At 40.9% G+C, this 15,966-nt stretch overlaps 1 protein-coding gene across 4 annotated transcripts; it reads right to left on the bottom strand.

The window, feature by feature from the left end:
* Nucleotides 1–1,385: 1,385 nt before the first annotated feature.
* Nucleotides 1,386–15,933, bottom strand: LOC136016685 (acyl-coenzyme A synthetase ACSM3, mitochondrial-like). 4 transcript variants are annotated; one of them, XM_065684278.1, is made up of 15 exons: nucleotides 15,532–15,601; nucleotides 14,286–14,367; nucleotides 12,965–13,232; nucleotides 11,918–12,128; nucleotides 11,299–11,506; nucleotides 10,772–10,915; nucleotides 9,864–10,020; nucleotides 9,192–9,271; nucleotides 8,417–8,540; nucleotides 7,828–7,908; nucleotides 7,615–7,716; nucleotides 7,177–7,304; nucleotides 6,409–6,508; nucleotides 5,594–5,713; nucleotides 1,386–4,769 (listed from the first exon to the last, which is right to left on the bottom strand). In XM_065684278.1, the coding sequence occupies exons 3-15, from the start codon at nucleotides 13,160–13,162 to the stop codon at nucleotides 4,683–4,685; spliced, it is 1,740 nt and encodes a 579-aa protein (XP_065540350.1). In that variant the 5' UTR covers nucleotides 13,163–13,232; nucleotides 14,286–14,367; nucleotides 15,532–15,601; the 3' UTR covers nucleotides 1,386–4,682. The 4 variants fall into 4 exon arrangements, with proteins under 4 accessions (XP_065540350.1, XP_065540348.1, XP_065540349.1 ...); XM_065684276.1 differs by lacking the exon at nucleotides 14,286–14,367 and having other exon boundaries at nucleotides 15,532–15,933; XM_065684277.1 differs by lacking the exons at nucleotides 1,386–4,769; nucleotides 14,286–14,367 and adding an exon at nucleotides 5,950–6,041 and having other exon boundaries at nucleotides 5,625–5,713; nucleotides 15,532–15,933.
* Nucleotides 15,934–15,966: the final 33 nt, after the last annotated feature.

Below are 15,966 nucleotides of genomic sequence, written 5' to 3'. Positions count from 1 at the left end.
CTGCTCAATGGACTGGCTAAAAGACAGTCATGTAAAGGGCACGCAAAGTCATAAAATCACCATCCAGCAAATCTGCAAAACCAGGTTCCAAACACATTCTGGAAATGTATAAAGGATCTCTAGGCATAAACCTAGATATTAACTTTTTTACTAACGCAAGCAGAACAATTTTACGTGCCAAAATACATGCACCCAACATATATACACACACACAGGGTATATATACATACATGCAACATTAAGCATGTACTGTGAAGCTGGGCTGTAAGAGGGAAGGAGAGGAGGTCTCAAAGGGAAAGGCTAGTCTATTGAAAATTATATTTTTCAGCCCGAATGATACAATCCAGTCAAGTTTCAAACTTTGTGGCTCCAGAAGAAAGACATGCTACAAAGATTTACTTAGCTTTCAATTGCTTGTAGCTGCAAGCCTGTGTCTCTGAAATCATTCTGCATGGATCAGAGGAAATATATTGGCAATTCTCTTATTCTGGGCGTAGGAGAAGAAGTAAACAAACCATCTACCTTAAACACGAGACAGAACAGTGTACTGAATATTGCTAATAAGAGGTTGCTGTAGCATGGAGCAGAGCACCTCACAGCCTAGAGCCACAGAACATGGCATGAACAACCTGTCAGTCTGCTTGACTTTGACCCTGGACTGTTTACGCAAAAACCTGGGTACTATAGCACAACAGAAACCCAGTTTCTATGGTCAAATAAGGAAGGGATTACCATAGATGACAGTTCTAGCATTGAAGCCTGGAGCACATTATTCCAATGAGACACACTAGAATTTAGGGAGTCAGGACCCCACTGAAATCAGTGGTAAAACTCCAGTCTTCAGTGTGGTAGTTTGATTCAGACCTTTTCTTTTAAGGTTCTGAATCCCAACTCTGAATTCAGTTGCTTGATTTTAGGTCCTTAAATTTGGTAAAGGGAAAAAACCCACGAAACTTCCTAATTCTCAGACATCACTGGAGTTTAACTGCGCAAACAGCTAACTGCAGGTACAAGGGGAGTTTCCAGGTGCTCTGAATTCCAGTTTGTACACTTGTTCATCATTCCACTTTCTGCAGCCTTTTTGTTGTTTCGTCTACTTTTTGTTGTTTTTAAACACTTCTCTGTTTAAAACCAAGCAGAAAGATCTAGAAGATGTAGAGTCCTTGGAAGGCCCAGGAGTACAGGGCTGTTAAAGGAAACTGAACGGGGTACAGAAAAGACCTTGAGGCAGCAACAAGTGACATGTCCAAACAAGTGCGTTGAAGAAACTAATGATCAGTTTTATAATTATATAATCTAATGCTCCTAGAAAACTCAGGAGTGAAAGAGTGTTTTAAAACTTCTCTGTAATATTAAGAATTCCAAAAAATGAAGCTACTGTCAAAAAGAGTGTCGTAAATGTATTTATTGACAATTACTTTTATTTCAAGCAGTTGCTAGGACAGAAATTACTCTAGTGACAGAAGTGTTTACTCTCAAGAAATACAATATTTTCATTTCTCAAGATTAAAATGCTCCAAATCCCACTTTACAGCTGCACCAGACACAGAACTCCAGGCAGTGAGACACAACTGTAAAAGCCCTTCTTTTTTGCCTAAAGATGCTATTGTTACCCCGCAATTTCTTCTTACTTAATGGACATAAGAGGACTCTTAAGGCTGGAGATGCTTTTGTTAAATAATGAAAATTTGTGCCAGAAAATTAAATTCAAAAAAACCAAAAAATACCCCACAAAATCCCAGGATGAATAGCTAAGAACTGATACTACCTTGAAGTCTGTACCACTACTGCACATGCCACTGTAAGAAGTAAGGGTGTGTACACTTCATACATGCTTCTTCATGAAGCTCAGAGTTAAATGTTAAAAAATGATGTGATCATCCAAACTAGACCAAGGAATGTTTTTCACGGGTTTCACCCCTAACTGACTGCAGAAATAGACTGGTCATGTAACAAGTGTCTACTATGGCAAAGAACCATGGTTTGTTTTACAAATCGGGTCACCTGTCCAACAATGGCATCATTTGTCAATCAGGGTTGCAGGCATAACATAACCTAACCTATACCAATTCTGTTCTAGTCTAGTCTAGTGTAGTCCATTTCATTCGGTTCCGTTCCATTCCATTCCCTATGCTCAACCTGAGCTGGATAACAGTGACACTGATTCCTCTTCAGTGTCAGGGGTTTTCAGCTACAAAAGCACTTTCAAGGACACAAATCACAAAGCTTTCATGTGGAAACAAGATTTTATTTTATTATTCCATTATTTATTATTATTTCATGGGTTTGGTTTCTTATGTTTTATATTCTTTTAGAATCATTGCACCCTAGAATCATAGACTAGTTAGGGTTGGAGAGGACTTCAAGAGCACCTAGTTTCATCTGCCCTGCCATTTTCAAGCACGCCTCACATGAGAAACATGTCGCCCAAGGCTCGGTGCAGCCTGGTCTTATACCTCACCAGGAGATGTCACCCAAGGGTCTGTACAACGCGGTGGTGGTGTACATCACCATGGGAAGGAGCACACACTGCTTCTTCAGGCAACCTATCCCAGTGCCTCTGCACCCTGACAGCACCCTGACACTTCTTCCTTACATCCAGCCTGAAAGTTTGATATTATTTATGAGCATCGCCACCAACCACACACAAATGTGCAAGAAGAAGGTGTGTGGTAGCATGGGGTTTTCCCCAAAGCATGACACTTATTGATGATAAGCACAAAACTGACTTCCAACACTTGTTCGTTCGCTGTGCTTCCTGGCCAGGGGTGCATGAAAAGTGCTCTTGTGCCTGCCTGGCGCTGGCGTTGCAAGCAGGGAGAGCTGCAGCGTGGCAGCTGCTGATGGGGCAGCAAGGTTGGAGCCCTCCCAAGCACAGGCTGCTGTGCAGAAGCAAGAACTCCCGGGGAGATGGAGCTAAGGGAAGAGCAGAGCTCGCTCCCGCTCCGAGCTTGCGCTGGGCAGTGAAGCCAAAGAGAGCCAGGACACGGAGTGCCTTGGAGGCGCGAGAGCAGCGGGCAAGAACCAAGGCCAAAGGGGAAGCCTGACAAGGGGATGGGCTCAGTGCTCCAGAGGACAAGCAGCAGCTCCGAGGGAATACCCTGGGAGGCCAGAAAGCTTCCTCCCCCTGGATGCAGGGCATGAGGGCCACTGTGTGGAGCACGAGCAGCAGCCTTTGGGCCCAATAGCCCAAAGGAGCCCCATGAAGGGGCTGTGCTTGGCTGCAGAGGAAGACAAAAAACCTCTGGGGACACTTGCAGGTCCTCTGTAGGGAAAAAAAGCCTTCCCCTCCCAGCTGCAGGACATGAGAGGCCACCTTCATGGAGCATGAGCAGCAGGGAGTAACCCAGCAGAATGGACCAGAGGAGCCCTGACAAGTGGTCCTGCTCAATGCTCAGAGGAAGGCAAAAAACCCCCAGGGACCAGTGCCAATTTGCCCCAGGGGAAAATTCTTTCCTGATCCCAGTGCTGTCAATCAGCTATCCCTGAGCATGTGAGCAAGACCTGCTCCTGGTCCACAGGCTGGTCACGCTTCCCAGGAGATACCCAACCCCGATTCTCCCTCAACCTGCAGCCACCTCACGGGCTTCTGAGAGGAGCACTGAGATCCCTGGAAACACCTCTGCATCCTATTGCTTATGGCTGCTGCCCCTGGCTCTGTGGCAGATGAGGATGGTGAGCTCTACAGTGCTCCTCAAGGACACATTCCTATGCTCTGGCCATGGCTATCCACTTGAAAAGGATTGCTATCCCTCCCATGAGCTAAGAAGCTGTTCCAGCCAGGAGCTGGCCTTGCAGCTGAGAACCTCCAGCAGCCTCCACCAGCAGCTGCCCTTCCTGCCTGAGCCCACTGTAGCTAACTCCAGAAGCTCAAAGGCTTCCTCTGGGATGTCCTAGGGCTGCCCCGTGCCACCTCTGCCAAGGGACAGAGGAGGCTGCTCTCTTTTATCCTGTCCTGGGGCATTGTGACTGCTGCATTGCCAGGTGCTGGCACAGAATGGAATGGAATTGAATGGAGAGGCATGGAATGGAATGGAATGGAATGGAATGGGAGTGGAGAGGGGCAGAAGTGGTACAGGAGTTTTGTCCATTATATGCAAACATTAGAACAGAGAACAATGAAGCTACTTCTGCATGGACATTATTTGTGGATAAAGCACAGGAGAAGCTAGCACTGCTTATCATCAACACATGTATTAATCAAGAAAGATTTATGAAGGTCATATGGTGGTATCAATAAAGAGGAGTCTTTCCATCTTCAGTAAATGATAGGAGGGCTGCATTCAGATTAAACACACTGCATTTAAGTACAGAGCATTTGAACCACTCAAATCCATTCCTGCCTTTTCTGCAGCTTCGAGCTAGACAACTGATAATCAGCAATATCTCTTCACTCATCCTGAATACTATCTAAAAGAGGTGGGTCACCAGCCAAATTCTGGTGAACCTGTGGACATCTGGGACTAGAATGGAGTTGTATCATTTGTTCCCTTTTCCAGCAGTGCTTCAGGAACTGAAATGGTGGTACTGACACTTTGGAAGCAGGTGCAAACATCACATCTTGGTGTTCTCTATAGCTTTAGATACTCAGGCATTTAACAAAAAAGAGGAAGGCAATTACATCAGAGAAATGTGGAATTCATTAATGGAATGAAAGAAGTTCTGTTAATTTCCAAACAATGCTACATCTGTCCCCATTCTTTCTTTCTTAATTCATTCCTCTTGATCTTCCCAGTGACTGTTTTTGGCAGCTCTTGGACAAATTCCACCTAAATAAAAAAAGACAGACAACAACGTAGCAAGCTCCATAGAGTTGATTTTCCACAACTAGCTCTTAGCATATGTGGAAAACTAAGAGGACTCCTATCAGTAAGAACAGTTTGCCTAAAGGATCAAGTCCAAGCCAAATCAAAGCAGCATATTGTGCCATTTGTCAAACAGTTTCTTTGGCTGCCAAAGACCTGTGTAGCTGCTTCCCAGCTAACCAAACTGAGTACTGTAGCATCAGTACTGTAACAAAAGGATGAATACCTAAATGGTACCAGAAGTCAGAGAAAAATGATAAAAAAGAAGAAGAAAGAGACGTTATTGGCACAAAGTCTTTAATGGTCCTTAGCTCCTATGAGTTCTGCACAAGTGAACTAGGGCACTGCTAGTAGCTCTTCTCCTGTAGGGCTGGGATTACCGAGAAACACGAAGTGTATTCTCCTAGGCTTTTATCTTATATATTAACTGTAAGAAGCAGTAGATAAAAGCTTATTCAGACTCAGTCAGATACTACCCTAAAGTTACTATAGAGTACTCAGTTGAAGATTAAATATGGAGAATTAGGATTGCGAGTCTGACTTAAAATACGCAGAGCTAACTAGGATATTATATGAAGCTTAGAAATTTTTGAGAGGTTTAGGCAAACACTGAACTCAAATGCATGAAAACCAAAATAAGCAAATGTTATTTAGGAAAGATTTCCTGGAGCCAGGGCTTTAGCTGAATCTTTACCACTGTCTCTTTCAGGTCAATCATGAAAATCCAACTAGTAATTCTGTGAGATTTATGGAAGGGTGACCTGGTTGACCACCTCAGAAGCATTTACCTTTCTGGGGTATTTATACGGTGCAGTAGTTTTCTTGACATGCTCCTGCAAGTCCCAGGTTAAGCTCTCTAAATCACTGGATGAAAAAGCTGGGGACAGGACCACAAATGCTTTCACAACCTGTAAGAAAATGTCAACAGAAGTGATCTAACACCATGCATATTTAAAAGCTGATACACAAGTTACCAGTGAACAGTACTGCTCAGTCTCATGACATGCAAAAGGGAGGAGCAGAGAAACCAGCATGATGTAAGAAATGGCTATGCCCAGCTTCTGCGCGTGTCTCACTGAAGGGAAAGTTGAAAGCAGAGTTTTTCTTCCCTCATTACAAAGCAAGAACATTTGCTCTATCTTACCAGTATGCATCAAGAAGGAGGAGTAATAAGAGGTGTCTCTGCAGAGTTCTCCCTGAAGCTGAGGGACATTTTATTTCTCTCTGAAGTTCACACTAGGGACAGAAGGACCATATCATCCCAGCACAGCACTGTGCTTTCTAATGCCAGTTACAGTATGCTAGTTACATATATGTAACTAGCTAATGCTAGTACAGAACAACTTTGGTTACACCAAGACAGCCAAGAAAGACAATTTCAGTGTACAGACAAGTGCTTAACAGCAAGATCTCAGGATGAAAATAAACTAAGAGCAAAGGCATGTAAATAAGAAGGGATTTTGCCTGTCATCCCAAGCAGGATTATCTGTGATGACATGACTACCTTAGAGCTGTACATTATTCAGTAAAGTAGGAACTGCTTTATAAAATTATATATTTAAACAAACATACTGCTTCCCCCACCACTGCTCAGCATCATTACCTCTCCTCTGAGGGGATCTGGGCTGCTGACAACAGCTGTTTCTGCTACTGCTGGGTGTTCTATCAGGGCATTCTCTACTTCAAAAGGCCCAATGCGATATCTAGGTAAGGAAAAAAAAGCAGGATTTGTCTTTATGATCTGGAAAACCAGTACCAAATGGGTTTTTAATGTTCATATTGCAGAAGAAACCCAAACCAAACCAACAACCAACTACAGAAACCTCAGGCAGAATGGGAAGGTTGGCTGTGTAAGAAGGCAGGAGCATTTTATGGTGGTCATGTGGTAGAGGACTCCTTAGGCTCTCCCACCTCTCCCCTTTCCTTGCAGCTCCTACACTGGAGCTCCATCTCATCCTGATAATTGGAGTCTGTAGTACCAGCCGATATCATGTTAGGGTATCACATCATACAACATAAAATTGTTTCATTCCACCACGTTAAAAATAAAACATTTCAAATATTCTTTTGATAGCAATGTCCTTCAATTTTAGTTAAAAACCCAAACCAGATTAAAATCCCTCCTCTGTCAATGGCAGTCTTCACCTTTTGTTGAAACAGACAAGATGTTGCAGGTGAAATTGACACAGAGATGCCACTGACATCACCAAGATGGTACTGCAAGTCTGTGAAAAGCTAATAATAAAAGCAAGTATTCCTAAATCAAAAGGTCAATACATTCATCACAGAATTATCATGTCAGAAGCTCATCAGGAACACAACATGTAAGATTATACAATGGCAGATTTCGAAATGAAGTGTGCAAACTGACCCTGAAGAAATGATGATGTCATCATCTCTTCCAATGAACTGAAAATATCCATCTTCGTCCACAATCCCTCTGTCTCCAGTGACATAAAAATCCCCACGTTCAGTTTCTGCGGTTTTCTTAGGGTTATCCTCAAAGTGGTTTACAAACAGTAGTTTAGATTTTGAACATGCACTACCCATACATTGTGCTGTAACACACATAATATTAAATGCACTGAAACTTAATTTTTCGGTCAAGAATGTTCAAGAATTGTACTGGTATCGCTATAAAATTTTAACTCAGTCTTCAGGAAACTCTTCCATTTTCTAACATGCACCAATCCAAACAAACAAATTACTCTGGTGATAAATAAGAAAGTGGTGAAAAACATTCAGCCTTTTGAGCCACTATGCTCAACTGGAGAGATCAGTGGTGGTGAGAATAAAATAAAGTCCTTACCACATATCCAGAGAAAAAACCAAGTGGTTTTATAGGTTTGCTTCTGACAGCAATTTCCCCCTGTTGTCCTGGAGGCAGAACATTAGCATTTTTGTCCACAATCTAGAATGAAAAACAACACGTTTTAGTCCAATGGGAAAATCAAACCCAAACCAAACCCAAACCCAACCAAACAAAAGACTTGATGAAAGAATTTAAGAGCAGCCAACAAACCTGAACATTGTAAAGGGGAGCTGCCTTCCCCATTGATCCAGGTTTAACCTTCATTCCTTTAAAACCAGAGCAGATTATTCCCTGAAAAAATCAAAATTAAATCAATGTTTTACAATAAAAAACCTGCTAAATTTATATTCAATTCATTAAATGTACTTTCTAGAGTAATTCCAAAGTAAGGAATTAAGATTCATAGGATCCTGTATGTCAGAGCTATGTGGTACAGATAAGCAAATCAAGAAACTCCCTGAAAGGATACTTTTCCATTATCTGCAAAGAATTAATGCCCTCTGCTAAGCAGTCCCCTTCCTTAAGAGTCAGACCCTGCCCTCTTGCCTGTCCCTGTCTCTTGGAATTTGCTTAAGGACATTTACGGAAATCAGCACATTTCCTCCCAGCAATCCATGTTTCTGGCAGGTTCTGTGAGGAGAGCCATGAAATTGTTTCTTTCAGAGGTTATCATGGCCAGGGTCTGAGACACTCACAGAAAGGAAGAAATAGGCTGTGTTCTTTCAAAACAAACCATAAAACATCATGCAACAAAAACGAATTATAAAGATTTAACAGAACATTGACCCTACAGATGTACCGTTTCAGTCTGCCCATATATTTCATAGATGTCCAGCCCAGTCTTGCTTTTCCACTGCTCCAGAACTTCTGGGTTGAGTGGCTCTCCTCCACTCACACAGTGCTTCAGGTTCATGAATTTGTAGCTTCGCAAGGAGTTAAAAACGAAAAGAAGCAGTATTTCAATCTAGTGGCAAGACAAGGAGCATGCAACTACAAACAATATTGGAGAGCTGTTTACTGGCAGAGTTAGTCCCATGAAGTCGGGAAATAAGAGGATTCCTGATCCTTCAGCTCCTGATACAGCAAGGCTATCAGTCTGTGCTCAACACTCTGAGTAGTAGCAGTCAGAATTAAACACACATGAAAAACAAAGTAAATTTTTTGCTGAAGTCAGCTGGGATTTAAGGACATGCCTATAATGAATCACAGAGCAATTTGCTGAGCCAGGGCCCTGACTGCTGACCCTCTGCAGCAGCCCAAGTGAGAAAATGCAAGAGGGGAGGCAGGAACAGTGGCAGGCAGTGGGAAGTGGAGCAGGGGATGATGTACAACTGCCACAACAAGTCACTCCCTCACAGATATGCTGACACTCACTTTCTAGGATGACAGTCCTTCCCAAGGCATGGAAAATTAATTTGGTAATTGAAAATTATGACATTTTCTATGTCAGTCTTTTCATGAAGGGTATTGTAAACTAAACTGCTACCCTGTTTTTGGTCAAACAGCTAGATCTGGGAAATCACAAAAGTTTGGTTTCGATAAATTCAATATGAGTAAATAATTCCTTGACATACCTGGAAACATCATTTTGTACCAGCATGCGGAACAGTGTTGGAGCACTAACCAGTGTGTCAATAGGGAATCTGCAGAGAGTCTAGTGAGTTAAACAACAAGACAGACATGTGAAGCTGAGACAAAAAACTGCCTTTTGGATGTATAGTGAATAGGTAATCTAGAAGGAAAATGTAGGCTCCCCTTTCTATGGAAAAGCACCATACGCTCTCTGTTGGGTAAGAAACCCTCCTGCAGTTAGTGTAATATGCAGAGATTCACAGGATATTTGGTAGGACAAAATCCTGTGCTAATGTGTCGACATGACACCCAGACCACGTAGCTTGGAGCATGGCCAGAATAGGCTCCTCTTTGTCAACATTATAGGTAAGGTTTTCACTTTCATCTTGGTCAGCATGGGCAGAGGAACCCTTAAGTTTCAGTCTGCATTAATACCAGCAATTAGTGCTGCTTTTGGATGATTTTCATTCATGTGCTCACCAGCTATAAGCAAAATGTATGAATGAAGGGCAGGTTTGGCCCCTTCTGTGTACATCAAAGATGCAAGTAGGGGTTTTATACAACAGATACAGCATCTCAAACACAACCCTCATGAGATCTATAGACGCTGCTAAGAATATTTTTTTGTTGTGCCCTTTCGGTAAATTACCACATCTCCATGAGTTTTTCCTTACATTTAAGATGGCTGCTGATTCAATCCGTGGTAGCTTATGTACAAAGATGCATGATCCAAAAACCCAGGGATCAAAAACAGATGCCAGTGAAGCTACTATCCATCCTGTGTCTGCTGTGCTCCATATCACATCTGAGGGAGTCAAATCCAACCAATACCTGATAGAGCAAAAAAAAAGATGAAAAAGATAATGAAAAATTCTTGCTTAACACCCTCACCTAAACCACAAAACTAAAAAACCCAAAACCTAAAAAAACCAAACCAAAAAACCAACAAGCACAAGATTTCTCACAAGATACATGTGCACTGCACGCTCTGAATAAGCTTATTTTATGAGCTAGCCCTAGAATAAAAGGGCACCTAACTATATGTTTGCATAAATATACGCACACATGTATATCATACATATATGATGTCATTCATAAGATAGAGTAAGGGGAAGAGAGTAGTCTGAATTTCTTTCAATAAAGTGACTTTCCACTAGGTAGGAAGATAGGGCTGAAGCAGCAGCATTGATGGATGCTCTATTGGACACCAGGTATTTCAGTTCTAAGGCTAAGGGACAGGATGATCTGTGCAACCAATAATACTCTGCCTCTGCTCATCTACACATCACCAAGCATTCTGCAGCCCCAACAGCACAGTATATATTGGTTCTTTGCACTACATTATTTCTAGCTGATGGCTGTCCTTTGAACCACTCTAAAGTAAGGATAACATATATTCATTGAAAAATGGGAACACTGGGGGTGATCCTACTGCCCTAGAAATCTGCTGGAGCTTCTAGTTCGATTTCAGAGAGAGAAGGGCTAGAGCCATACATTGGTATTTCTTATTCAGTTATTTTTCATCAGTTCTACTATGCAGCTTCAATTACCCCAAGTTCAATCAGGCTCAGACCTTTCATACCTTTCACTTAAAAGGGGTCTGAAACCAAGACTACCCTGGGAATGTTCAGTCATCTTTGGAGAACCTGTGGTTCCACTGGTAAAGAAGATAATCATCGAGTCTTGAATCCTTGTTTTGACACAGGAATGGTCAGCAGATTGGTTTCTTTAAAATAGAGAATGCAATAATCAATAATGCAAATAATTCAATGGTTACTTTACATAGGCTTCAGAATGTAATTAAATTATTGCATGTTGCAGAACTCCTACCCCAAATAAGCTTCACAGAAGCTTTTCACCAAATCAGACTAAAATAATTTGGAGTTACACTTCCTCAAAGACAGACTTCCCCTTAAGAACAGGACAGAAACTGCCCAGAATAAGACCACTGTTGGTAAACAATTTTCATGTGTTATTAGCAATCAAGCTGTCACAATTAACACCTTAATGCTGGCATTTGGTGTTACAATGAATACTTGTAAATGAGTACTTGTGAAGAACAGGTCAGCCTTCTGCATCATGACTGCAGTGTCTCTAACTCATACTCACTTGTAGAGGTCCGTGAAGTTGAGCCATCCCTCCCTCCTGCCTTTGGACACAATTAGCTTGGTTTTCAGAAACTGACACTCAGATGCCACTGAGTCCACAGCAGGAGTCAGTGTGTCATCGGTAATGATGCACGTGGCTTTTGACACCTGGAGTCGATATAGTATGTCTTTGGCTGACAATTGGGATATTCCTGGAATTAAGACAATTCCTGGAAGAGCAGTAAAGTTAGTTAGGGATAGCATTTTTACATCTGATCCTTTTCTGAGAACCTAAACTATTAACTATTCCTAAACTGACCTCTGAGATTAATGTGCCCTGGCATTCCCAAGCCAAACGGTTATAGTGGAATAATGGAGCTGCTTGTGCTCTCCTGTAAGGAATGAAACATAGACCTGCCTGGTGACTTCCATGGCTCTTCCCTGACTCCTTTCACCTCCATGCCTGCTGTACAGGCCACTTTTCCCACAGCACCTAGTGCAAATCGTCCAGGACTGCCTGCATAGCTAGGACACTCCCTAGATTATTACATTACTTTTTCTTTACAAGCTATATTATATTCTTGATCCTCTCAACCAATTTGCATTAGCCAATTTTACCAGTCTCAGATATGCTGACTGACCTGCTCGCATACAAGCCACAATTATCAGCCACCATTCTGGAACTCGTGGCAGGATCACAACAATTCTGTCCCCCTTCTGCAGTCCACATACTTTAGTCAGTACATTTGCCACTTTCCGAGACAGGAACCCCAGCTCCTCAAAGCTCCACTTCACTTCTTCACCTTCGCCATTTATCCACCAAAAGGCAGGGTTTGATGGTCTCTTTCCAGCCTATAAAACATAGGGATCCAAACCCAAAACATTTCTTCTGAAAAAAACATGAAAGTATAATGCACAAATATCTGCAAATATTGAGTATCTGCAAGTTTTGAGTATTTCACAACTGGTATATAAACTATTATTTTCTCCTTTGTCCTTAATGGATCAAGCTCAGGTATTGCCAATAAATTCTCCTTTTCTGAACTGGAAATGTTTACCAGATAAACTGTTTCCAGCCTCAAGGCCTAGTCTAGACCCTATTTCAGTTTAAACTTTATGCTCAGCATTAATGCTCCTACAAAATAACAGATAATAGGAAATACTTCACATACTACTCGTGATACTCTTGATGGAGTTGTGGAACACTGTTAAACAGAAGCAGCACAGAGAGAGGACAAAATAAAACAACAGGATGACACAGTGTCAGGAACAGGAGAGTTGAGTGCTCTTTAACTATAGGGCATCTGGACAAATGTGAAATCCACTTTGGGACAAGGCAATTAAAATATTTGTGTGAGGGTTTTCCCCAGAGTGCCATGTTATTGTTATGTTACCTGTATTTTTATGATACGAATATCTCATGTTATAGTATGCAGAAGGAATAAACACAGCCGTTCCGAAGTTAAATCAAAGTCAAAAGGGACTTACCACTGCTTTTTCTACTTATATAGGAAGCACCAAGGGTCAAGGACACTTTTAAAATAAAGCAAGAAAGAATGAGATTTTGTGTCATTTCCTAATGCAAATGGGTTTTGACAACTGATTTTTTTGATAAAAGAAACACCCAACTTATTTCAAGTAAAATTTCAAATTAAAGTATCTCATCTGCACACCAAAAGATCGTCTACCTTTTCAATCTCAGACCATTTGTCCAGTACATCACTTGCAAAGTTGAAGTATTTTGGTATTTCCTGTTTGCCCTGCCTGACAGGCTCGTATTGTGAATACACATCAGATGCGAGCAGCCTGGGGTGTCCATGGAAAGTCCTATTAGGAGGCTTCAAAGTCCACAGAGATTTTAGAGTCTGTGATTTGAACAACTTCATGGCAGAAGAGGATGTACGTAAATGCCATAGACTATATAAAAATCCGCAGAATCGTTGCAGTGAATCCTGCCTGCAACAACAAAAGAAAAAAAGAACCTTAAGATTATCCAAAGACAATTAAGTTTGAACTGAAGTTATTATTTGAAGTCACTTAGGCTAGTCACAGCCAAACTGATGTTTTTATCAGTTCAATTAGATGTGAACTTCTCCATCCTGCTTTCTTTAATTTTTTTACCATCAGCTTTTTAAGGATTTGATGTAGTGTACCAATCTGGCATCTTCCCTGTAACTCAGCAGACCCTTATGGATCTTTGGGGCTGCTAATTGCCCACAACTCTCCTTAGTCAAACACAACATCAGAGGTTATTGTTTGCATTGCAAGAAGGCTACTGGTTCTTACTCCAAAGTATTCAGTAGCTGATTCTCTATTCCTTTTCCTTCACAAGGAGCTGAAGGATGTTTCCAGACTATTTCCATCAAGATTCTCACTGCTTTAGCTTGAACAGTTGCTGACTGATATATCCGTTCATCACCACATATCTCTCAGAGACCCTTTGCTTCAGTAATCCCTTACATAGGTCCCCAAATTTTATTTAGACACTTGTACATTTGCTTGCTGTAAATGCCCTCTTCCATATATACTCCCCATAATGACTCTAAAAGCTCTCAAGTAAAATTATTTTCTTCCTTTCCATTGCACTTTTTTCTTTCTTTTTTTATTACTACTATCATTTTCAGCAGTCTAGAAGATTGCTTCAGCACTGTGCTCAACTCCAAACATTTCAAAGCTATCAGGAGGTTTCTTGTACCTGCACATGAAGATTATCAAACATCTGGGAAAGCCTGCAGTCAGAGCAGGAGCCAGTTGATGATCCTAAAACCTAGGTCTATCTATTCCTTTTTTAACCACAAGCACAAGTACTAAGGTTAAGGTGAGTCACTGTTGAAATACAGGTTAATTTTCTGTTCTTACAAAGGATGAAGCTATTCACAAACTAGGAACCAAATTATAGATAAACTCTCAGCTAAGTTCCTTTCCATGTGGGAAGTTCTGTGGCCTGAACAAAGCTGCAAAGTTTTGCCCTTTGTCCCAAGATTTAAAGGTTTTTTAGTATTTCTTTACCTTTTGCCCTGTGCCTTCAACTGTAACCAATTCTCATTACATCTCTGATGCCTGGATCTCAGTTCTGGTCAAATTTTATCCCCTGAGAAAAAGTAAATTATTTAACAGCTCCTTATTCTTTAGCAGAAGCTTTTACAATAATATTTAATCTGCCTACCAGGTGAATGAACTCAAATACCTAGAACTTGGATGACTTGATCTTTTCACTGATACCTGACAGCATAATTTTCCCCCCAGCACAGATATGTTGTTAAATCAACAGTAATTCACAGTGTTTTTTCATGCTACATTGAGGTTGGGGTAGAGAAACACAGACCAGCTGTAAATAAACCTGTAAGGTATAATTTGCTCCTGAGAAACAATCACAGGACATGGATATAAAACTAAGTGTTGTGTCCCTAAGTGTCACCCACTTCAGAATGATGATTATAGAGAAGAAACTTATTTAGATAGTATTTATATTTTACATTGAGTTTTTAAATCAAAACTCTATTAATAGCACCTGGTAGAAAAAATTAATCTAAAAGGATTTTACTGGTGAAAAAAGGTATTTTAAGTATTCCCTAATTACATCCATAGAAAATGGACATTAATTCAGGGGGTTTATTTCATATTTTGGGATATACATTCATTTTTATTTGGGTTTTTTTTCTTACATGAGGAAACAACTGCCAGTAAAAATAGGTAAGATTTTTGTTAAATATAATCTTTCTTCGAGGTCATGACCTCCACTGTTAATGCTAAAAACCAATGGATCCACTTTAATTCCCTTAACAGAAGAACCTAATAACTCAGATTGTTCTTTCTAATAACACAGATATTTCTCATTTCTTCGTCTGCTCTGGTTCTATGGTTTAGCTTTAATCTGCAGATTTAAGAGCACTGCAATGACAAAACTTACACAATAGCCTGTGAAGAAAATAGGAGAGGAAGAACATTCAGGAACAGTATTCAAGATTGGAAACGGTATTCAGGACCGGTAGAATGATGAAACATTTTAAATCCAGGATTCCCTAGCGGTCTACAAAAATGTCATCACAGTTTTGCTGTGACAGCCTTCAGTTTTTAGCACTTTTTCACCCGCAAGCTTACAGGTGAAAATGAAGTTGAAAAATTGAGGAAAAGACCCGGTAGTGGCAAAGACCTCTGAACTGCTGCAAGAATCACATTTTTTTTCCTAATTTAATACCATCTGCTGCTTCTCAATCGTCAGCAACACTAGGAATTCAAACAATGTTTTCCTGACCTGTTTGTTGCTGACAGCATAGATGGAGAGCTGGCTGGGTAGATCCTCTTCATTCAGTCCATTCTGCTTTCAGGACATGTTTCCCAAACAAGGCACTGTAAAGATTAGCTTTTATCTAAAAGTGACAAACATGACATTCTGCCAAAAAAGGATTTGGAGTGAAACCCTTTATACTCTTTCACTTGCTTCTTTTGCAGTAATGAGAACAGGACATAGCACAAAACAGACCAGGCGGCACGATTTTTCCTGAGGAGCAACCTTTTTCATGCAATCATTTACACTGTTGTCAATTGTGCGTAAATTGCACCTTTACCTAAAGTACTTTGTATCTTCTTTTTTCCCCCCACTTTAACCACTTAAGTAGATCAGAAATTCATGAAGAGGAAGGTGTTAAAGAGTATGTCTTTTTCCTTCCAGACAGAAAGAAAATGGGAA

The sequence above is a fragment of the Lathamus discolor genome, chromosome 6 (genome assembly GCF_037157495.1).
Source record: "Lathamus discolor isolate bLatDis1 chromosome 6, bLatDis1.hap1, whole genome shotgun sequence".
NCBI classification, from domain to species: Eukaryota; Metazoa; Chordata; class Aves; order Psittaciformes; family Psittacidae; genus Lathamus; species Lathamus discolor.
Note: the sequence above shows the minus strand (reverse complement) of the source record. Positions and strands in the feature narration are given on the sequence as shown.

Excerpts from the sequence above, each read along its gene's own strand:
- LOC136016685 (XM_065684276.1), bottom strand. The coding sequence starts at position 15,584 with ATGAAGAGGATCTACCCAGCCAGCTCTCCATCTATGCTGTCAGCAACA. Across the intron at positions 7,909-8,416 it reads TATATGGGCAGACTGAAACG|GGAATAATCTGCTCTGGTTT; the intron begins GTACATCTGTAG and ends TGATTTTTTCAG. Across the intron at positions 7,305-7,614 it reads GTTTTTTCTCTGGATATGTG|GATAACCCTAAGAAAACCGC; the intron begins GTAAGGACTTTA and ends AACCACTTTGAG.